Source organism: Mytilus californianus, unplaced genomic scaffold, assembly GCF_021869535.1.
Source record: "Mytilus californianus isolate M0D057914Y unplaced genomic scaffold, xbMytCali1.0.p SCAF_2, whole genome shotgun sequence".
NCBI classification, from domain to species: Eukaryota; Metazoa; Mollusca; class Bivalvia; order Mytilida; family Mytilidae; genus Mytilus; species Mytilus californianus.
The window spans coordinates 77,306,660-77,330,696 of NW_026262668.1; the positions used below are offsets into that span (position 1 = coordinate 77,306,660).

The window sequence follows — 24,037 nt, forward strand, 5'->3', positions numbered from 1 at the left end:
AATCCTGTTATTATAAAAACAAAATTATAATAGCCAAAGAGCTGGCCAACTCTCCAACAAAGACCAAATGAAGTAGAAGTTAACAAATATATGCCACCGTACGACCTTCAACGATGAGCAAAAAAAGGCGTAACAAACTTTAAAAAGCCCCGAAATTACAAATCTAAAAAAAATCAAAGGAGAAAACTAACGGCCTGGTTAGCCCTTCTTACTCAGTCCTTTCGCTAAGTTTTCAGTAAAAAATCAGCTGTACTCCACCCTCTTTTTGTAGAATATTATGATAAAATCCAAGATTCATCCTAAAGAGCTCATCATAACTCACGTTTGATTGTTATTGTGAACATATAAAATTACCTACTATACCCTGAGACTACTATAACACATGTGTTATAGTAGTCTCAGCTATACCGTGACAAATTACATATTGTTGATCGGCTGGTATATTTTAATATCTCCTCCTTTCTATTGCATAATTATGTGCACTGATGGGAAACTTTGTTATGATGAACCTTGTTTTTGTGTATACCTGTACTAGTACCTGGATTTGTATGTGTACATCTTTCAATATTTTTTTCCCCTTTAAGCACACCGTTACAAAGATATCCTGTGGTGCTCCAGATAGTGGAGAAATATACTGCCAAGAAAGATGTTCGTTCTTCCATATGAAGGTACAAAATGGTATTGACTTCCTGTCGATTTTCTGTGGAAACATGTGAAAATATGAAGTTTGAAGAACATGAAAAAAATTCCCAGGGACCAATAGAAACTGCATAACATGACTGTTGTAGCAAGCATTTAAATAAATTTAAGCATTTATTTAAAAAAAATAATCCAACTTAAGATGGCAGGTTTGGAAGATTTAGGAATCCCTGGAGGTGATTACCTCAGAGAGTCCCTAACAAATTGCTCAGACCCTCTAGCTGCTATTGAAGAATTTCAAACAGAAAATGGAATTCTTTTACCATCACTTCGTCCTGCATTGCCGTTTCTAGACTTGTTTGAAATCAAACGTTTAGATTTCCATAACTCAGTTCTTGAAGAATTAAGTGAAAATTTAACAAACAGAATAGCAGAACTGGCAAACAGTGAACAAAAGAATAGATTTACAATACTTGAGTCTTTGTTGGAAAAGTGTTTCCCAGTGATAAGGGTGAAAAATCTCAGACCTGTCGTCATGTCAATATTAAAACATTTACCTAAAATAGATGACAAATATTTGACAAAAATTCTTGAAGACAAAGAACTTTACTCAGAAGCTGCAGTAGAAGTTAAGAGGCAAATTTGGCAGGAAAATCAAGCACTTTTTGGGGATGAAGTCTCCCCCTTACTTTCACAATACATAAAAGACAAGGAAAGTTCACTCTTTAATCACGAGCACAGTTCATTAACTTTCTTTTTGCCATCACCCCGAACAAGAAGACAAAGTGATATAGTTCAAAAACTTGCTGAAATGGTGGGAAGAAATGTTAAACTGTATGATATGGTGTTGCAGTTTTTAAGAACTTTGTTTCTGCGAACCAGAAATGCTCATTACTGTACTCTTAGAGCAGAATTGTTGATGGCTTTGCACGATCAAGAAATAAATGAAATCTGCTCTGTAGATCCCTGCCACAAGTTTACATGGTGTGTAGATGCCTGCATAAGGGATAAATTTATTGACAGTAAAAGATCCAGAGAATTACAGGGTTTCTTAGATGGTATAAAAAAAGGACAAGAATTTGTTCTTGGGTAAGGCCAAAAAAAAATATATGTCTGTTTAAGGTTACATACTTTAAAAAAATAGGGTAGGTTGGTCGGTATTTCCATTTTATTTTTTGTGACATGATTTAGAGTCATGCCGTTTCATCTTGTCGTGGTCCAAGTTGATCATGGGGCAAGTTAACCCGTATATTTAATGATTGGATTATTTCCCTTGGTAATTGGTTGGAAAAAAATGGTGGCAAAGTGTTTATTTCATCACACGAGTTGCGAATTTCCTTAAAAAAGCTGTCATATTCACGATTGTGAACATTGGGATGTATTAGGCAATTGATTTATTATACGACCGCAAAAAAATTTTGAGGTCGTATATTGGTATGACGTTGGCGTCGTCGTCGGCGTCGTCGTCCGAATACACAATGGTTTTCGCACTCTAACTTTAGTTTAAGTGAATGGATCTCTATGAAATTTTACCATAAGGTTCAATACCACAATAGGAAGGTGGGGATTGATTTTGGGGGTTATGGTACCAACAGTTAAGGAATTAGGGGCCAAAAAGGGGCCAAAAATAAGCATTTTTGTAACTTCCAGACATAACTTGTGTGTTAGCATATGGATCTCTTTGACATTGTACCACAAGATTCCATATCACAAAGGGTCAATGCTGGGATTGATTTTGGGGTTAATTGCCTCAAAATTTTAGGAATAAGGGGCCAAAAGGGGGCAAAAAACAAGCATTTTTCTAGTTTCATGACAATAACTTGTGTGTAAGTGTATGGATCTTTCTGAAATTTTACTACAAGGTTCCATTTCACAAAGGGAAAGCTGGAATTGAGTGTTGTGGTAATTGCCCAAAACGTTTAGTAATAAGGGGCCTAAAAAGGGGTTTAAAATAAGCATTTTTTAGTTTCTAGACAATAACTTGTGTTCAAGTGTATGGATCTCTCTAAAATTGTATTACAAGGTACCATACCACAAAGGCAAGGCTGTTATTGAGCTTGGTTTGGGGGGAAAGGGGGGTGGGGGTGATGAATCATAAGGGGGGCGGGGGTCAAAAAAGGGGTAATTTTTTTTTTTCCTTTTTTTTTTGTTTTTTATTAAAATTTACATTTTAAGTTAGTTATTTTTTATCACGAAGAGAAAGTAGGAATTGAGTTTTGGGGTTAATTGCTCAAACATTTATGAATAAGGGGCCAAATATTGGTCAAAAATAAGGATTTTTTTTAGTTTGCAACAAAAACTTGTGTTCAAGTGTATGGATCTCTGTGAAATTGTATTGCAATGTACCATACCACAAATTGAAGGTTGTGATTGAGGTGGGGGATGATGAATCAAAAGGGGGTTGAAAAAATGTGTGGGAGGTAGGATTTTTTTTTTTCCTTTTTATTCTTTAAAATTTTCCATTTAAAGATGGTTGTTTCAGATTTATATATGAAAGAAAATAATAATGATACGGTTATATATCATGAGGAATTGAAATTTAAAATTATGTATATTGGAAATTTAGGTTACATTGGAAAGTAATAATTGGCTTTAGGGGGGGGGGGTGGTGGTTATGGCTCTAATGTTTAAGGAATAAGGGGAAAAAAGGTTAAAAAACAAGGGTTTCCATTTTAATAGACAAATAATTGAGTAAAGAACTTTTTCTAAAAGCAGTGTAAGGTTGGTAATTCAAACTCATTTAAATATCTCATCTACACTGCTTTTAAATTATGTAAATTGGAAATTTGCCAATAACTTTATTGTTAATAAATGCATTGGAAATTTGCCAACAATTTTAGTGTAATAAACTTCATTGGAAATTTGCCAATATAAAATTTTGCTGATGAAGGTTTTTTGTTTACCTTTAGCCTTGACTATGAAGTCATTTTCTATTTTTATAGCCTTATGATGTAGTTGAATTATTATACGACTGCAAAAAAATTTTTGTGGTCGTATATTGGTATGACGTTGGCGTCGTCGTCGTCCGGCGTCGTCGTCGTCCGAATACACATTGGTTTTCGCACTCTAACTTTAGTTTAAGTCAATGGATCTTTTTGAAATTTTACCATAAGGTTAAATACCACAAAAGGAAGGTTGGGATTGATTTTGGGGGTTATGGTACCAACAGTTAAGGAATTAGGGGCCAAAAAGTGGCCAAAAATAAGCATTTTCTAGTTTCCAGACAATAACTGTGGAGCAGTGTATGGATCTCTCTGAAATTATACTACAAGTTTCCATACCACAAAGGGATGGTTAGGATTTGCTTTGGGGGGTTATGGCTCAAACCGTTTAGGAATTAGGGGCAAAAAAGGGGGAAAAACAAGGTTGTCCTGGTTAATGGACAAATACTTTAGTACAAAACATAATTTAAAGCAGTGTAAGGGAGATAAATCAAATACATCATTGAAATTATCTCCCTTACACTGCTTTTAAATTATGTATAAAGTAATGGTTAATGAACAATAAAGATAATTTAAAACAGTGTAAGGGAGGTAATCAAAATACAACGTTTTGGTTACTTCCCTTACACTGCTTTTAAATTATGTTTAAAGAAATGCATATTTATAAAGGAAGACCAGTAAAAATATCTGCAAATGTTGCATCATTTTATTTTACAAAAAAATCTATATGAATGATTTGACACTATATTTTTAATTCTATTATAAAATAGATTAAGTTAGCACTATGGTAAAATTAAATGGGTAATTATGGTTGCCAACTCCATTGGAAATTTGAATTGAGATTATGACCATATCTTGAGGGAAAGAATTTTTTGGGGGAAAAAAGGGGGGGGGGATAAAAAGAAATTGTGGGGGGTCAATTTTTTCTCATTTCAGATTTCAGAAATTAAAAAGAATTATTCTTCAAATATTATTTTTTTTTCAAATTTCAAATATTGAAAAATTTCAAGAAGTAATCTTTAATTGCACAGTATGGCCCATTAGATTTGTATAATCTTTGATCACATTTATTTATTTGTTATGCCAAGTCTAACAGTGTATTTAGATTTTTAATTTTGGGTCCAGTTTTCAAAATAGTCTACATTAAGGTCCAAAGGGTCCAAAATTAAACTTTGTTTGATTTTAGCAAAAATTGAAAATATGAGGTTCTTTGATATGCTGAATCTAAACATGTATTTAGATTTTTGATTTTTGGCCCAGTTTTCAAGTTGGTCCAAATTGGGGTCCAAAATTAAACTTTGTTTGATTTCAACAAAAATTGAATATATGGGGTTCTTTGATATGCTGAATCTAACCATGTATTTAGATTTTTTATTTGTGGACCCCGTTATCAAATTGGTTCATATTGAGGTCAAAAGGGTCCAAAATTAAACTTTGTTTGATTTCATCTAAAATTGAATTATTGGGGCTCTTTGATATTCCAAATCTAACCGTGTATTTAGATTTTTAATTTTGGGTCCTGTTTTTTAAATTGGTCTACATTAAGGTCCAAAGGGTCCAAAATTAAACTTAGTTTGATTTTAACAAAAATTGAAATCTTGGGGTTCTTTGATATGCTGAATCTAAACATGTGTTTAGATTTTTGATTATGGGCCCAGTTTTCAAGTTGGTCCAAGATAGGGTCCAGTATTTAAACTTTGTTTGATTTCAACAAAAATTGAATATATGGGGTTCTTTGATATGCTGAATCTAAACATGTATTTAGATTTTTGATTATGGGCCCAGTTTTCAAGTTGGTCCAAATTGGGGTCAAAAATTAAACTCTGTTTGATTTCAACAAAAATTGAATATATGAGGTTCTTTGATATGCTGAATCTAACCATGTATTTAGATTTTTTATTTGTAGGCCCCGCTATCAAATTTGTTCATATTGAGGTCAAAAGGGTCCAAAATTAAACTTTGTTTGATTTCATCAAAAATTGAATTATTGGGGTTCTTTGATATGCCAAATCTAACCGTGTTTTTAGATGTTTAATTTGGGTCCAGTTTTTTAAGTTGGTCTTCATTGAGGTCCAAAGGGTCCAAAATTAAACTTAGTTTGATTTTAACAAAAATTGAATTCTTGGGGTTCTTTGATATGCTGAATCTAAACATGTGTTTAGATTTTTGATTATGGGCCCAGTTTTCAAGTTGGTCCAAGTTGGGGTCCAAAATTAAACTTTTTTTGATTTCAACAAAAATTGAATATATGGGGTTCTTTGATATGCTGAATCTAACCATGAATTTAGATTTTTTATTTGTGGGCCCCGCTATCAAATTGGTTCATATTGAGGTCAAAAGGGTCCAAAATTAAACTTTGTTCGATTTCATCAAAAATTGAATTATTTGGGTTCTTTGATATTCCAAATCTAACCGTGTATTTAGATTTTTAATTTTAAGTCCTGTTTTTTAAATTGGTCTACATTAAGGTCTAAAGGGTCCAAAATTAAACTTAGTTTGATTTTAGCAAAAATTGATTTCTTGGGGTTCTTTGATATGCTGAATCTAAACATATGTTTAGATTTTTGATTATGGGCCCAGTTTTCAAGTTTGTCCAAGTTGGGGTCCAAAATTAAACTTTGTTTGATTTTAACAAAAATTGAATATATGGGGTTCTTTGATATGCTGAATCTAACCATGTATTTTGATTTTGGACATTGGACCATAATAGGTAAATTAAAAAAATTCAAGTTCTTAGACCACATTCTTTCTGTGTCAGAAACCTATGCTGTGTCAAATATTTAATAACAGTCCAAATTCAGAGCTGTATCAAGCTTGAATGTTGTGTCCATACTTGCCCCAACTGTTCAGGGTTCGACCTCTGCGGTCGTATCAAGCTGCGCCCCAGCGAAGCATTTTATTTAATACTTTTATGATGTGTTTAAATGGGGTTTTATCATGTTTATGGTTGCAAATTTATTGTTTTAGTATAATAAACTCCATTTAAAATTTGCCAATAAAAAAATTTTTTGTTTATTTTTAGCTATGATTATGATGTCATTTTCTATTTTACTTTTATGGTTGCAAAGAAATTTTTATTTTTAGATATTACTGTTAAATGATGCTGATTAAGGTTTTTGCTATGTTTAGCCATGACTATGATGTCATTTTCTATTTTAATATCTGTTATGATGTATTTAAATGGGCTTTTATGGTTACAAAGGAATTTTATTTTTAGATATTACTATAAAATGTTGCTGATGCTGATTAAGGATTTTGTTTATTTTTAGCCATGACTATGATGTCATTTTCTATTTTAATACCTTTATGATATAATTTCCATTTTTAGATATTACTGTTAAATGATGCTGATTAAGGGTTTTTTGCTATGTTTAGCCATGACTATGATGTCATTTTCTATTTTAATATCTTTATGATGTATTTAAATGGGCTTTTATGGTTACAAAGGAATTTTATTTTTAGATATTACTTTAAATGTTGCTGATTAAGGATTTTTGTTTATTTTTAGCCATGACTATGATGTCACTTTCTATTTTAATACCTTTATGATGTATTTAAATGGGCTCCCATGTATTTAGATTTTTGATTATTTATACATGTTACCAAATTGGTCCACATTGAACAAAAACGGTCCAAATTTCAACTTTATTACATTACATCAAACATTGAATTCTACATATTCTTTGATATATTGAAATTAACAAACAATTTAGTTTATGGATATTCCACCATAATAGGTAAATTAAATTTTTTCCAGTTCTTACACCACATTCATCCTGTGTCAGAAACCTATGCTGTGTCAAATATTTAATGACAATCCAAAGTCATAGCTGTATCAAGCTTGAATTTTGTGTCCATACTTGCCCCAACTGTTCAGGGTTCGACCTCTGCGGTCGTATCAAGCTGCGCCCCAGCGAAGCATTTTATATTATTTGCAATTGTAATTGTCGGGTAACCGTAAACAGACATATATTTTTTTTTGGCTTAATTATTTTTCACTCACTAGTGATCATTGAAAATTTGAAAACTTATCAAAATTAAATATGTTTGCTAGGTGATCAATTTGGGCACTTAGGGACCCTAAGATAACACTCTGCAGGGGCGGATCCAGTTTAAAAAGGGGGGGTTTCAACCCAGGATAAAATGGGGTTTCCAACCCTCGGAACCCCCCCCCCCCCTGGATCTGCCACTGCTCTGCAAGAAATTATGTCACAGCAACAGGATAGTGTAGATAGGATATAATTTTTAATCAGAACAGACCTTACTTTGTTTTTTCATCATCATGTACAAATATACTTAACTGATGTATTCTTGAGGAAGAATCAGTATGTATGTAAATACCCAATTTTTTTTTAAGTCATTGGTTCAACCAAGTTCACACACAACATTCATGACATTAGGTATATGATAAATGTTACATGTACATATATCACGAAACTTAAAAATCAATTATACAACCAAAGAACAAAGATCATAGTGAAAATATTCATTAAAAAATTGGGTTGTACAACAATTTGTTTTTCTTACGTTTTTTTCTTGCTTTTGCACAAATATAATGAAAGGTTCAAAAATAAAACCTTTTATATATTTTCATCCAATCACAATTCTGTAAAAATGAGAAGTTAATGTTAATACAAATGTATCTATAAAAATCAATTAAGTACAGATCAGTATGAATGCAATTTATATGATCTATACAATTCTAACCACAAATTACATGATTCCAATCAACATATCAAGAAACACTCTTATATTTTACTTGTACAAATGTAACTGAAATATATTTTAATTTTAGAGACTTGTCCATGATTTTGTGTGATCCCTATGCATTGAATACCATAGCTTTGTCCATGATGAAGACATTACATCATTGTGTAAATAATGATATTTTACCAAGAGTAAGTAAGCTGACCAAGAAGTAAAATCAGAATCAAATTGATAAAGAGGAGATATACATAATCATGATGATAATGTATGATTTATACATACAGTCAGGGGTGATACTTATACAAGTGTCTTTTATATACTTGAAGTCTTGAAAAGGTCTGTAATATGTCAGATTAAAATTTTCTTTTCAAAATTTTCTTTCCACCTCTGTTTCTACAAAAAATTACTATTGCAAGTAATGGTTTACAACCCTAAAATTCTCAAGTTTTGGGATGTCTAGTCCTGCCTAAAGCATGTTTTCTAGTTTGCTAGCTATTTTTTAATTGGACTTTAATCTTTTTCTCATGAACTAAACAAGGAAATCTGCTGCACACATATGTTTAGTAACTGCACAAGGCCTTAAAAAGTTGCTCCCTTTAGGCTGGTAAATAGGCAGTATTTTGAAAATAACAGTCAACAGTGATTTTAAATGTTTATGAAATTATTCTTTTATGAATAGTTAAGTTATCTTTTATAGACAGAAATTAAATACTCCATTAGATCAATATGTTCAAGAGAAACTCAAGATAATATGACTGTCTTGCTTAAATAAGTGACTGAGCAAGGGAGATAACTCTATCCAAAATTATTTACCGGTATCAGTAAATAATAGACACTAGTATACAAGTATTACCGGTGACTGACATAAACAAACAACTGATAAAACCACCATGTCATTAGAATTTGCATCATAGATGATTAATGTTTTTAATATTTTATTCATATTACCCAAATTTTGTAGACCCCTTAAACTTCATTAGCATTAAGTATTCATTATATTCACTGAACAATGGAAATGCTAGTGCAAACAGGTCAAGGTGTCCTATGGACACATATTCTTGTTTTAAATTAATGTACACATTCGTCAAAATATATCAAATTTGTACTTTGAGCCATCTGTTAGCATTTTTAATTTGATGAAATGTTCAGACATAGGATATTATGTTGTCCAAACATTAAGATACAGACATGAAGCTTAAGCTATGTGACTTTACAAATTAAGGTAAAATTCGAAATCTTTGAAAGTGAATTTAGTATTAACAAGGGAAAATGGTTCGTTTAAGTATTCTAATTTTTATACATGACATTTTTAGGACAATATTGATGTTGTACTTCTTACAAGAATGATGGCACTAGGACTTGGTGCATGGGATATGATTGACAGTCAGCTGTTCAGGGAACCTAAACTAGTAAGTTTTTTGTTTTGAAGAATTGTTAATATAAAAAGGAGATGTATTATGATTATCAATGACTGAGACAAATATCCACGAAAAGACCAAATGGTGTAGATGTAAGCAACTATAGGTCACTATACGGCCTTCAACAAAGCGCAAAATCAATACTGTATAGTAAGCTATTAAAAACACAGACATAACACAATGTGAAACAATTCAAATGTGAAAAAAGCAGCCTGATTTAAGTACAGAACAATATTTGATAAACAAATAAGATAAACAGCAATCAAGAAAAATCATTGAAAAACATGCTCCTGACTTAGGATATGTAGGACAGGCACTTACAGAACGTAGTGGGGAAGGTTTTTGTCTCGCCTTGACAGAGTCAAAAAGCGAGACATAGGTATACTGTTTCCAGTATCGTGGTCGGTGGCAGCTGCGCCAACAATGTATTAGTTTGTGATTAGGTCAGGTTATGGGGAACCACTAGTGGTAGGTTATTAATATTTGTTTGCAGTTGTATTATCATTTGCTCAATTCATTTCCATGGAGACTATTTGGCCCCGCCCCCTTAGTCATGATCTATTGACTTTGAAACTTTTGCTTAGTTTACATATATTAGTTTGTGATAAGGTCAGTTTATGGGGAACCACTAGTGGTAGGTTAATGATATTTGTTTGCAGTTGTATTATCATTGGCACATCTCATTTCCATGGAGATTATTTAGCCCCACCACCTTAGTCATGGTCTATTGATTTTGAAACTTTTGCTTAGTTTATATGTATTAGTTTGTGAATAGGTCAGTTTATGAGATCCTCTAGTGGTAGTCAATGATATTTGGTATGCAGTTGTATAAGCATTGGCACATCTCATTTCCATGGAGATTGTTTGGCCCTGTACCTTCAGTCATGGTTCATGGACTTTGAATATTTTGCAGAACTTACATGTATAAGTATTGCTATTTGAATTTCAACATTTGCCTTTTACCATCAAAATAACAAAAAGGCGAGACATATCTCTGTGTTAACAATTTATTTTTGTTAACAGACACTTTTTTGTTTTTCATATTCCAACTGTGCCTGTAAATTTCATTTATAAACATGATTTATTTATTTAATAAATAAAGATTTTAACGGTTAGTTTCAAGATTGGTTGTTAGATTTTGATAATCAAAAGTTATGCTTGTTCTCAGCTCTCCATTCAGCAACATTTTGTTAATTACTAAAGAATTCATTTCCATTTATAGGTATTGCCATTAGCATAAAAAGAAGTAAACATGCAAGTGGATGTCACAAAATAATTCATATCTTGTAAATTGTGACATAATTTTCTTCTACTCTCCACAGGGTGTGAATCCCTAATTTTTCAATTAAAAATACAAATATAATAGTATGGATAATGCAAAAGTAAACTAGTTCTCAAGTCATGGTGTCACAGTGAATATAGGTACATACAAAATAATACACAACATCAAAGAAGGCCAATCAATTTACATTAAAAGATATACAGTTTTCCAAATGTCAAATTGTTTTCAGACTCACAATTAAGAGCACATGCAACAACAAACTATGCTTTTTTTCATAGTGCTTCTCTATATAAACAATCCCCATCTTTTGAATTTTTACCCAGTTCTTGTATACATATTTCTCAATCACATAATTATATGAAAGCCAAGCAACTTTTTTCTTTTCAGTAAAAAAATTTTTTTTTATTTATTTTCAATTTTACAACATTAATATCAAGGGGGATTATTCATAATGTTTAAAAGAACTTTCAGTTAAAACTTTTCTAGTACCTACCAATTATTGAATGCTAAATTCATTTGATTTAGGAATACCTCACTATTAAAATCAAATAAGACCTTGAAGCACCTTTCTCATGAGTACAGTGTTCCAGCTAGGTTGTTTTCACAGGGCGGTATGCCTGCCCTTTACCGAGTGCCGCCCTGTGCCCATTTTCTGACGCCCTGTGCCCTTTTCAAGACGCCCTGCCCTTTTTCGTAAGTCCATGCCTTTATTGCCGTAATATTTTGATGAAAATACAATTATTCTACCTGTCTTCCTCTTTATGACAAGTTTATGACCCTCAACTAATTAACAGTTACAGCAGGTGTAATAAGTTGTGATTACAGATAATCCGCTTATCGACATCGGATGGGTCATTAATATATTAGAATTTGCTCCTCAAGTATCAAATCCCACTCAAATGGGTGGTAGAATCTATTGTTTGCAAACTTGTTTACATCAACAGCATAGCTGTAAAAAAGGAATTCACTAACAATGGTTTGCCAGCAGATAATTATAGAAATCATTGGTTGTACAACAGTACAAAACAGATGTGTTGTACAAAAACAGATGCAAAAGAATAAATTAACAAAAATACGGATAACTTTATTGCCTATGCTATGAGAATGTAGATGGTCATGTTAAAACAATATATTAAATATTTGACACATGACACCAAAATTGTTTTTCCAGGATGTCAACATTATTATCAAATTTCTACCAATGATTACATCTATGATGGTGGAGGATCAGATGAGAAGTTTTACTGGTAGACCAGTAGAAGAATACGTCCACAACCTAAAAATCCCTGCAGATACTTATATTTTATTTATTAAAGATAACTCTATTGCCAGTATGATAGCCATGTACTATACACTACAGGTAAAGTACAATTATTTTCACAGAAAATATTACAATGTTTCATTTTTATGCCCCCACATCTTTGGAGGGAGCATTAAGTTTTACCCTTGTCTGTCTGTACATCCCAAAAATTAGTTTCCTTTCTCTAACTTTAGTTTGCTTCAAACAAATGTTATAAAACTTATGCACAATGCTTATTACCACCAAGCAAAATTTGGGTGGCATCACGTTCACCATTCTTGAGTTATGTCCCTTTATAAATGGAAAATTTTCAAAAAATTTGCCGTATATTTACAAGCGGGGGCATCTGTGTCCTATGAACTAACAAGAAAACTTAGGGTCTGACTTATGTTCAAAACAAAAGCAAATATGATGCCTGTTACATCCCTATAAAGTGGTGGCTGAATTTACGAATTTATTCTTGATACAAGATGTACCCAATAAAGATGTCATTGGTTTCAGTGTTCTGGATCTATAATTTTTAGAAAATTTGATTTAGACCATCTCCTCCATTTTTACCAAGGTTTACAGATCTGACACATATTATATATGTATGTACATGTACAAAAAAAAAGTCCAGATTTAGGATGGAGCCCTTCTCCAGTCTCAAAGACCCTTCAGAATCTATATATATTTTACTTTCAAATCAAAAATAAAAGAAAGTTATTAATTGATCAACCATCTTGTATTTGTAAGGTAAAAGTACATTTGTAAATCTTAAGTTAATTGTGTATGTTAATTTACATCTTAATGAATTAAAGAGGCAGTATCTACAGTTTCACAACTAAAGGTTAAAAGGCCTATATGAATTTTTATTGGTGACAAAACGAAATTGCAAAAGACTTACCTGATCGTGATTTTGGTAAAATTTTGTTAAATAATGAATTTATCTCTTTTATTTTCTAAAATATTACTGATTGAATTTTTATTCAATTAGGTGAACATTTGTATATAGAAAGCACACGTAATCATCAAAAAACATTCTTAAATTTGTCTAAACTTATCAAATCTCCAATTTCCAATACATAGATTTTTCTTAAAAAACTATATGTTGTTGATACATAAATTTACGTTTTAATGATATACAATAACCATATGGTCACCGACTTCGTTTTTGGTGTATGAACCGATCTGTCACGTAGTTGGTAGTGAAAAATGTCAAAAATCTCGCTTTACGGCATACAACACGGTGATGTTACACTTATTTCTGCATTTTGTGGTATTTTTTCACCTAAAACACCACTCTGAATAGTGTATAACGTAAAATGAAGTCTTTTATAATTTTACATCATTAAAATGGAAATTTATTTATCAACAACATATCCTTTTTTAAGAAAAATCTATGTATTGGAATTTAGAGATTTGATCATTTTAAGACAAATTTAAGAATGTTTTTCTCCGATTTTATGTGCTTTCTATACAAATGTTAACCTATTTTGAAAGAATTCAATCAGTAATATTTCAGAAAATAAAAGAGATAAATTCATTATTTTTTCGATTCCAGTTAAAGAACAACGAGCCAAAGTTGCATGCCAAATTTTACCAAAATCTGTGACATAGCTCATTTACTGTTCCTTGACCTTTAACTGAATTGTTAACCCTATCAGCATAATAGTAATTCATGATCTTTCAACCATCGTAATAAGGTCATATTATCCATTTGAAATAAATCTTTACATTTTATATTTTTATGAATGATGTTATTATCAATTTTATGATTTAGAGATAAAAGGTTTTTTTTTGAAGATTTAAGTTTATTAATTGTTTTAAGTTAGCTTGATAAAGATATCAACAAGAAACTTCATCAAGGAATGCATAATGATGTAAATTTTCATAAGTTTTGTGAAATAGAGAGGGTGACCTCAATTTAATGGCTGATTGATCATAGTTAAAAGATTAGGGAATAATGAGTAAGATGTTAAATTAAAAATCTTTCCATTTATAGTCAAACCTGCCTTAAGGGTCACCTTGTTTCAGCTGTCTCTTGACTCTAATGGTCACTTTCAGACCCTGTCAATATTTTACTATATTTAATTTAACTCATTTCAGGAACCTGTCTAACGCAGTCAGCGTCACCTAACTTTTAACAACTGTCATTTTGATATTATTAACTAACTAAATAATCATTACGAAAAATATATGCTTTCCGTATTGAAGTCAAAGTAAAAATCGGAACCCATTTGCAACAGAGATCGTACAATGGGAGGTGAATTAGTTGATTCCTCGTGTTCCACACTTTCCGTTCCTATTTAAAACCGTATCATCGACTTATTTCTCCACGAATATAAACATATTTCGCATGTTTTCTTCATATTTACAGTGCCGGAATCTGCCACTTTTTAGCTCACCTGACCTGAAAGGTCAAGTGAGCTTTTCTCATCACTTTGCGTCCGTCGTCCGTCGTCCGTAAACTTTTACAAAAATCTTCTCCTCTGAAACTACTGGGCCAAATGCACCCAAACTTAAACACAATCATCATTCAAGTATCTAGTTTAAAAAATGTGTCCGGTGACCCGGCGAACCAACCAAGATGGCCGCCATGGCTAAAAATAGAACATAGGGGTAAAATGTAGATTTTGGCTTATATCTCTGAAACCAAAGCATTGAGAGCAAATCTGATATGGGGTAAAATTGTTTATCAGGTCAAGATCTATCTGCCCTGAAATTTTCAGATGAATCGGACAACCCGTTGTTGGGTTGCTGCCCCTGAATTGGTAATTTTAAGGAAATTTTGCCGTTTTTGGTTATTATCTTGAATATTATTATAGATAGAGATAAACTGTAAACAGCAATAATGTTCAGCAAAGTAAGATCTACAAATAAGTCAACTTGACCAAAATGGTCAGTTGACCCCTTAAGGAGTTATTGCCCTTTATAGTCAATTTTTAACCATTTTTCGTAAATTTTTGTAATCTTTTACAAAAATCTTCTCCTCTGAAACTACTAAGACAAATTTAACCAAACTTGTCCACAATCATCATTAGGGTATGTAGTTTTAAAAATGTGTCCGATGACCCCGCCCGCAAACCAAGATGGCCGACATGGCTAAAGAATAGTACATAGGGTAAAAAGCAGTTTTTGGCTAATATCTCTGAAACCAAAGCATTGAGAGCAAATCTGACGAGGATAAAATTGTTCATTAGGTCAAGATCTATCTGCCCTGAAATTTTAAGACCAATCAGGCAACACGTTGTTGGGTTGCTGCCCTTGAATTGGTAATTTTAAGAAAATTTTGCAGCTTTTGGTTATTATCTTGAATATTATTATAGATAGAGATAAACTGTAAACAACAATAATGTACAGCAAAGTAAGATCTACAAATAAGTCAACATGACCAAAATTGTCAATTGACCCCTTAAGGAGTTATTGCCCTTTATAGTCAATTTTTTACAATTTTCATAAATTTTGTAAATTTTGGTAAATTTTTGCAAAATATTTTCCACTGTAACTACTGGGCCAAGTTCATTATAGATAGAGATAATAGTAAGGAGCAAGAATGTTCAGTAAAGTAAGATCTACAAACACATCACCATCACCAAAACACAATTTTGTCATGAATCCATCTGTGTCCTTTGTTTAATATGCACATAGACCAAGGTGAGCGACACAGGCTCTTTAGAGCCTCTAGTTATTTCACTGCAACATCAAAGATAACTCTACTGATTGTAAACACTAAAACACTAAGCCTCGATCTCGGCCGTGGGTGATGTCGGAATGGGAATAATTTGGAACCTTGTTTAAAAGGTCACCTCTCTTGAGCGGTCACTTTTGATACTTCCCAAGAGTGACTGCTCAATACAGGTTTGACTGTAGTTCTATAGTTCACAGGTATATATAACATAATGAATTGAGGCTATAACTAATCTAGGTAAAGAAACAACTTTCAAACATTTCATTAGCATAGTATTTTGTCCAACATGATCAGATGTTTTGGCTTTTTTCAAGACTGAGTGTAAGAATAAGTATTGAACAAAGGAGTAGGTCCGGTAAGGGCCGATTTTGGCCCCAAATTTCAGGTTCATCTGATGAAAGATTTTGGACACTTTTTAAACATTTAAGTGTCTACTTCAGTAGAATCAATTTATTAATGTGAAAGATTTGAAGTGATTTAGTCATTAAAAACGCTCATATTCAAGCTTAAATGTTATAAATCTATCAAACATGCCATAATATGTCACTTTTCAGATGGTTTTTGTCAAAAATGAAAGTGGCCGCATCCGTGTTCATCCTCAACCTTTATATATGTTATGTATTATCACCAAATACAACTTACATTTAAATATTAAGAATGAACACAAATGCGGCCACGTCCATTTAAGACGGAAACCATCTAAAAATTAACTCAAATGCTAAAATTATGAAGATTTCAGTAATTGAGCATGACTTAATGATGCTCGTACCCGATAAATATGCATTGTATTATCAAAAACAGCCCATATGTATGTGACAGAAGTATTCTACTTTCAAATGAATAGCTAAAAGTTGACATTTTAACAATTTTGTAAAACTGCTATATTTTGGGGCCAAAAAGGGGTCTTACTGAACCTACTCCTTTATGTATCCTTGTTTGAAACTCAAGAGTTTACATTTTAGATTAGATTAGATAGGTTAAATATATTATGATGTTGGTTTTATTCCTAGGTATCAAGAAATAGAGATAAAGTAGCTGTATTACAGATCTTGCCATCACTTGTTCACTCTGAGAATGATCGTGCCTATGAAGACACATTTTTACATTGCCTAATAGCTTATCTTTTGTCCATGGGTGATGATTTTTCATATGATGATTTTTGTGTTTGTGTTTTAGATGATTTTTTACTGGTATGTACGTTTTTAATTTTTTAATTTTATTCTTCTTTTCTGAAGGGAAAAAGAAGCACCACTGTCCATCTTTTTGCTCTTTTTCAGTCTATCATTCCTGAACAACAATGTAAGCCTGTTTGAATTCCAGTTTTGCCATCAAATGCCATCAAACTTGTCCTTAGCTTGGCTAGTCACTCATGGGGTATACAAAAAGTGACCTCTTATATTCTGATATTGATATCTTCAAAACAAAGTTTTTGTAGAGCCTGTGACTTCTGTCGCAAAAAGGGAGACATAGGGATAGTGATCCTGAGGCGGCGGCATTAACAAACTTCTTAAAAGCTTAATATTTCAGAAGGTTGAAGACTTGGATCCTTCATACTTTGTATATAGATGCCTTATGTTATGAAGTTTCCGTCTGTCATATGTCTATTGTCCTTGACCTCATTTTCATGGTTCAATGACTACTTGAAAAAAAAGTTAAGATTTTTAGTATTCTTAATTGTTCTCTTATTATGAGTAATAGGATAACTATATTTGGTATGTGCGTACCTTGCAAGGTCTTCATGCCTGTCAGACAGTTTTCCCTTGACCTCGACCTCATTTCATGGATCAGTGAACAAGGTTAAGTTATCGTGGTCAAGTCCATATCTCAGATACTAGAGGCAATAGGTCTACTATATTTGGTGTATGGAATGATTGTAAGGTGTACATGTCCAACTAGCAGGTGTCATCTGACCTCGACCTCATTTCATGGATCAGTGAACAAGGTTAAGTTTTCGTGGTCAAGTCCATATCACAGATACTATAAGCAATAGGTCTACTATATTTGGTGTATGGAATGATTGTAAGGTGTACATGTTCAACTGGCAGGTGTCATCTGACCTTGACCTCATTTTCCTGGTTCAGTGGTTAAAGTTAAGTTTTTGTGTTTTGGTCTGTTTTCTAATACTGTATGCAATAGGTCAACTATATAAAAAGCATGTATAAATAATTGTAAGGTGTACATGTCTATCTGGCAGGGTTCATCTGACCTTGACCGCATTTTCATGGTTCATTGATCAATGTTAAGTTTTCCTGGTTAATATTGTTTCTTAGATACTATGTGCAATAGGTCAACTATATTTAAAGCATAGAATGATTGTAAGGTGTACATGTCTGTCTGGCAGGGTTCATCTGACCTTGACCTCATTTTCATGATTCTTTGCTCAATATAAAGTTTTCATGGTTTGGTCTGTTTCTTGTATACTATAAGCAATAGGTCAACTATATTTGGTGTATGGAATGATTTTAAGGTGTACATGTATTTCTGGCTTGGTTTATCCGACCTTGACCTCATTTTCTTTGATCATAAATGTTAATGTGATACTTGTAGTAAAACTTAATATTTAGGACTATCAACATAAAATCAGTGGTCAGTATAGTAGGTGAGACATTTCAGTGTGTGCACTCTTGTGTCTTTTTGTCCAACAAATATTTTGGTCACACTCAACTTAGAAACTACTAAACCGAAAAACTCCATATTTGGGCATTAGCTTGACTGTGATGAAAATGTGTTACATGTTAGCACTTTTCGAATCTGTTGGATACCAACTTCCTGTTTGCTGATATTTTGATTACCTTGTAATACGTATTTCATTACATGCATCCAATAACACGACTTTGTCATCTGTATTATATGGAAAAATTAGGTCCTATTAAGTTTTAAGATTTTGTAGTTTCAATTATAAGTTGTATACGTTGTATACTCAAATGGAGGTCTGAGATAATTTAGCCTATATTTTTATAAAAAAAACTTATGCAGAGAAATAACTTAGACATTTACCATGTTTATAGAAAATATTTTACTTGGCATATACGGAACTATATATGTATATGTATATGAAACTGATAATCAGAACAACTCTGTTCTGTGTTTATTAAACATCCACAAAAAGTATTATTTCTTCTTTTCAGCCATCAATTTCAAAGGAAAATGTTTTGAGACACCTTTTAAGACTTGTTTGGTATATTCATCATAAATTACCTGGAGCCAGACTTGAAGCACTTCTTGAGGGAATAGCACCCAATAATGAGGTAGTTTAAGCATTAACAGTGGTCCATTCATGGAGGGGGCTTAGAGGACATACACCCCTACAAAAATACCAATATGGTTGAAACCAAAAATTGACTCTTCATTAGAGTTATTGCCCTTAAATGATTAGTTTTGTCTAATTTTAGACTTTCTGTCTATTATCTTAAAAGCCAAAGTAAATGTAAAGAAACTGGATCAGCTGAAATGATCTGCAATGCCAGAATCCAGTAGTTGTTGTTGTCTCCCATAATATTTTATCATTTAATGTGCAGTAATTTGTTTGAATCAGGCTGTTAGTTTTTCTTTTGAATCGTTTCACATTTTGTTATCCTTTGGCTTTTAATAGATTACTCTACAGTATGGGTTTTGCTCATTGTTGAAGACCTGTAGTTAATGACATCCCTGTCCTTTGGTCTTTGGTGGAATGGAATGTTGATCATTGGCAATACTCATACCACAGCTCCTGAATAAGTAATATGAACATAAGAGTTATTGCCCTCAAATGATGATTTTGAACAAATTTAGCTTTTCTGCTTAGTATCTTGATAAAAACAATGGATATACAAGAACTGAAAATAGAGAAGAATGATCAACAATATAAGATATACAAAATATACAAATGACTAAAACCATCAATTGGCTCCTTGTAGGAGTTATTTCCCTTAAAGGATAATTTTAACAAAACACTTAACATTTTGTAAAATATATTGAAAACTATTATAGATTGATAGTTACTGCAAACAGCAAAAATATTTTTAGGGCAAGAATTGACAGTTTATTGGAGTTATTGCCCTTATATGACCAGTTTTACCCATTATTTGCATTATATTTTAAAGATCTTTATCTCTGAAACTACTGTATTAATTTTCACTCAACTTGACATGAATGATGGACAATACTTAAAGAGTCTAGATTATAGTTTATGAATTATATTATGGTCTATAACCCAACGTAACAGCCATGACTGAAATGAAACATACAGTGGAAAAATGTCCAAAAAAATCTGTACTAGATAGGGAGAATCTGATAGTGGAAAAAACACTTTGAAAGTCATGTATATTTCTAAAAAATTGTCAGACATTTCTTATTGGAGTTATTGCATTTTATTAATGATTTTTATGAACTTTAAGATTTTTTGTCACACACACACACCCCCCTCCCTCGGACAATTTGGAAAATAAGTGCGGATCAAATATTTTTAACTAGTTATGCCCCCTTGAAAATATTAATTATATCGGAAATATCATTGCATTTGCTATCGAGCCTTTCTCTAAGATATTTATAAGAAGTTTTAAAGAACAAAAAAAAGTTTTTTTATAAGTTATTGCCCTTGATCCTTGGACAGATAAAATATGTGCAACATGGGGGACATTGGAACTCTGTTCTTTTATTAGATATTATTTAAAAAAAACAATAATGTATAGAGAATATATTGTAAATAATCTTTTTATCCTGATTTTTACAGAAATATCAATGAAGCATATTAGTGCCTGATGAGCAATTGAGATTCCAACAGCCTGAGCCCTCTATCAATTATTTGTGCATGACCTACTCTTTAAACCTGTAATATAATTACTACATTTTAAAATAGATATGCTCCATCACTTGATCATTTTCTTTTTTTGCAGCATAGTGAAGCTGTACATACAATGTATGCACTCCTTGTAGACAAGGTAAAAAATTACCAACCCCAAGATCCTGTCTTGCCTCCTGAAGAACTGGACTCCCCATTAGTTTGTGTTCCCACACCAGCCCCTCTCTGAAAAGAGGATCTACAAACCACAAGAGGGACTTCATGAACACTGATGATTGCTGATCCTCATGAGAAGTTTAAGAAGCATAAATTACACCTCAGATTCATTAGAAATAAAAGGTGTACAATTCTGTATGTTTGCTAGTGACGCTTTAAAGGTAAAAGGGAAAGTGTAGAGCCACTCATTGAAATAATAAAAAATAACACAGGTTCATTGTTGTTACTAAAGAATTTTATGTTTACTATACATCCATAAAAGTCGGGGGCCTCGGTGGCCGAGTGGTCTAAGAAGTTACTACTGTAATCACTAGCCAGTCAACACTGAGGTTGTGAGTTCGAACCTCGCTCGTGCTGGTGCACTCGACTCCAATCTTAATTGACTAGGATTGTCAGTTTTCCTATCGAAGGTCGGTGGTTTTCTCCGGGCACTCCGGCTTCCTCCACCAATAAAAACTGGCCGCCACGAAATAGTCCAAAAGCGGTGCTTAAAAGTGGCGTTAAAACACCAAAAAATCAAATATCAAATCCTTAAAAGTCAGAGGGGTCTTTAAAATCATATAAATTTACAAACAATAAGTTTATAACCATAACCATAATAATATTCATTCAGTCAATTCGCAACAGGATATTACAAGACATTATGAAACATATAAAGTTTAAATTACTGACATCCAGTTATTATTTGCACACCTTTACTCGTCCATTAATTTGGATCCATTGTAATTATAAAGTTTCTTCTAAATGTCTGACAGTGGGAAGATAAAGTTAGGCTTAGTTCATCATTAATGTTTCTGTCAGATAGACGTTTGAGTTTAGATAGTTATCTCCATTTATCAAAAGATTGATCTTTAGTTAACCTGACCTAAACAGTCAATGGAGGTTTTTTCATCACTTGGCATCTGTCGTCTGTGATTGTCCAAGTCGTTTACCTGACCCAAATGGTCAGTGGAGCTTTTCTCATCACTTGGTGCCTGTCATCTGTTATTGTCAAAAGTTTCCGTTAATTTTTACAAAATTCTCTCCTCTGAAACTACTGGGACAGTTGGAATCAAAGCTGGTCATAATCATCATTGGGGTATCTAGTTTAAAAATTGTGCCGATGATCCAACTTACCAACCAACATAGCTTAAAATAGAACATAGTGGTAAAATTCAAGTTAAGTTTATTACTGTAATAAAGAAATTATTACGAGGCTTTTATAAATGCGAATAATGTGACTGGGTGAGTATCGCAATAATTAGAACTCGCATTATGATATCTGAAACATATATCTGTATGCAGATTTTCCTGAAATCACAATTATGAATCTCGCATTTTTTTCCATATTTCAAAAATCGCAATAATAAATGCACGCAATAATTTCTGAATTTACAGTATCTTAAAAACCACCATGAATAGAGAAAATCTGACGTGGCAGAATTGTTGACAGTGTTGAGATCTACATGCTGCCCATTTACACCATAACTGTTAGACAACTCCTTATAGTAGTTATTGCCCTTAAATGAGGATTTTACCTATTTTATTTAATTTTTGCCTATTATTTTGAAAACTATAAAAGCTTATTTTTGTAATTTAAAATGCAAAAGTGGTATGCAAGACAAGATCTACAAATAAGTTGAACACTTGGGATATTATCTTGATAACTATAAAGATGAAGAGAAATTTTTAATAGCAAAAATAATCAGCAGGACAAGGTCTACAAATTTGTCAACAAGGATGAAATCTTTGGTCGACTCCTTCCTTGTAGAAGTTATTGTTCCTAAATGAGAATATTTACCAATTTTTGCATTTATGGCAAAAATATTGTAGCAAAAGAAAAACTGTAAACGAAAAAAGAAGATTAACAGGACAAGATCTACAAATTTGTCAAAATTAAACTTTAAAATTTCATGAATGTGACAAGTTTTTCATTTTTTGTCAGCAGACCTTGCATATATTAATTAAATTGAGATTTGGTAAATAATTTACATTTAGCTGTTTCATCTCATATTTGAGTTTCCATGTTGTTTACTTTCTACTTCTACTTCTTACATATGGTGACCGCCTTCAACAAATTGAAGATTATGTCACAGGAGGATAACTTACAAGAAGACATAGATTAATATATGGTATACATGTACAAATTAAAAATAGAGGAAAAATGAGAAATACAATTGTATAATTAGTTTGATGTGAATAGTTGAGTTTAATATTGATGCTTTGAAATTAAAGATCTGAAAGAGTCTACTGATGTGCAATTTATTATGTTATTGGGTAGTTTGTTCCTGTCGGTTATTGTTCTCAGAGGGGGGGGGAGAGTCTTTTCTGTACTGTGTTTTGCAGGATGGAATTTGGATGCTGTTCGAATTTGAATGTCTGGTTTGTCTTTTTTGTGGAAATAACTTATTGTTTTTAAGGTATTGCAACCTTTTCTAGTTCTATTTTATATGGTATTACCAATCGTGAATCTTTTCTTCTGTCGGAGAGGCTGCGCCATTCAACGCTTGAGGTGTTTCTGTATTTGTTGGTTTTAAAATGGGCAGCCCTCTTTTGAACTTTTTAAATGCTATCTAATGTCTTGTTGTAAGTAAGGGTCCCAAACAGAGCAAGCATACTCAAGTGATGATAGGAACTTGTATGCCTGATGAACCATGAATGTAAAAATTCATCACACTTTAAAATCATGAAGCTTGATACCAAAATTCAAGAAGCTCTTATTGTATTCGTATTCTGAGAAAAAAAATGCTATGACAATTTTAATACATGGCAATTGTGTGTAAGAATATGTAAGTGTTTGGTAAACAGAAAGTTGATGAGTGATGAATGTGAAAACACATTATACAGTATATCAGGCTTACGTGAAGCTTGATATCAAATTGCAGGAATCTCTAATCTTAGACATCTGAAACTTGAACAGAAGCTATTTCATGACCAAAAGATAGATTTTTTTTTTTCTTTTTCTTCGTTTTTCAGTATAGTACCAGAGACATATAATTGTATTATATGTCTCTGATAGTACTGATATTAAAATGGACTTTTTTGCAGTTTATATATAGATACAGTCAACTTTGAAGTTTTCTGACACCAATACCTTTTTTAAA

At 32.3% G+C, this 24,037-nt stretch overlaps 1 protein-coding gene across 1 annotated transcript; it reads left to right on the forward strand.

Moving 5' to 3' along the window:
• The first annotated feature begins 588 nt into the window (after positions 1-588).
• LOC127728237 (negative elongation factor B-like) lies at positions 589-21,166 on the forward strand. The gene is made up of 7 exons (XM_052235492.1): positions 589-1,728; positions 8,377-8,479; positions 9,602-9,697; positions 12,160-12,348; positions 16,969-17,148; positions 19,087-19,206; positions 20,833-21,166. The coding sequence occupies exons 1-7, from the start codon at positions 842-844 to the stop codon at positions 20,965-20,967; spliced, it is 1,710 nt and encodes a 569-aa protein (XP_052091452.1). The 5' UTR covers positions 589-841; the 3' UTR covers positions 20,968-21,166.
• Positions 21,167-24,037: the final 2,871 nt, after the last annotated feature.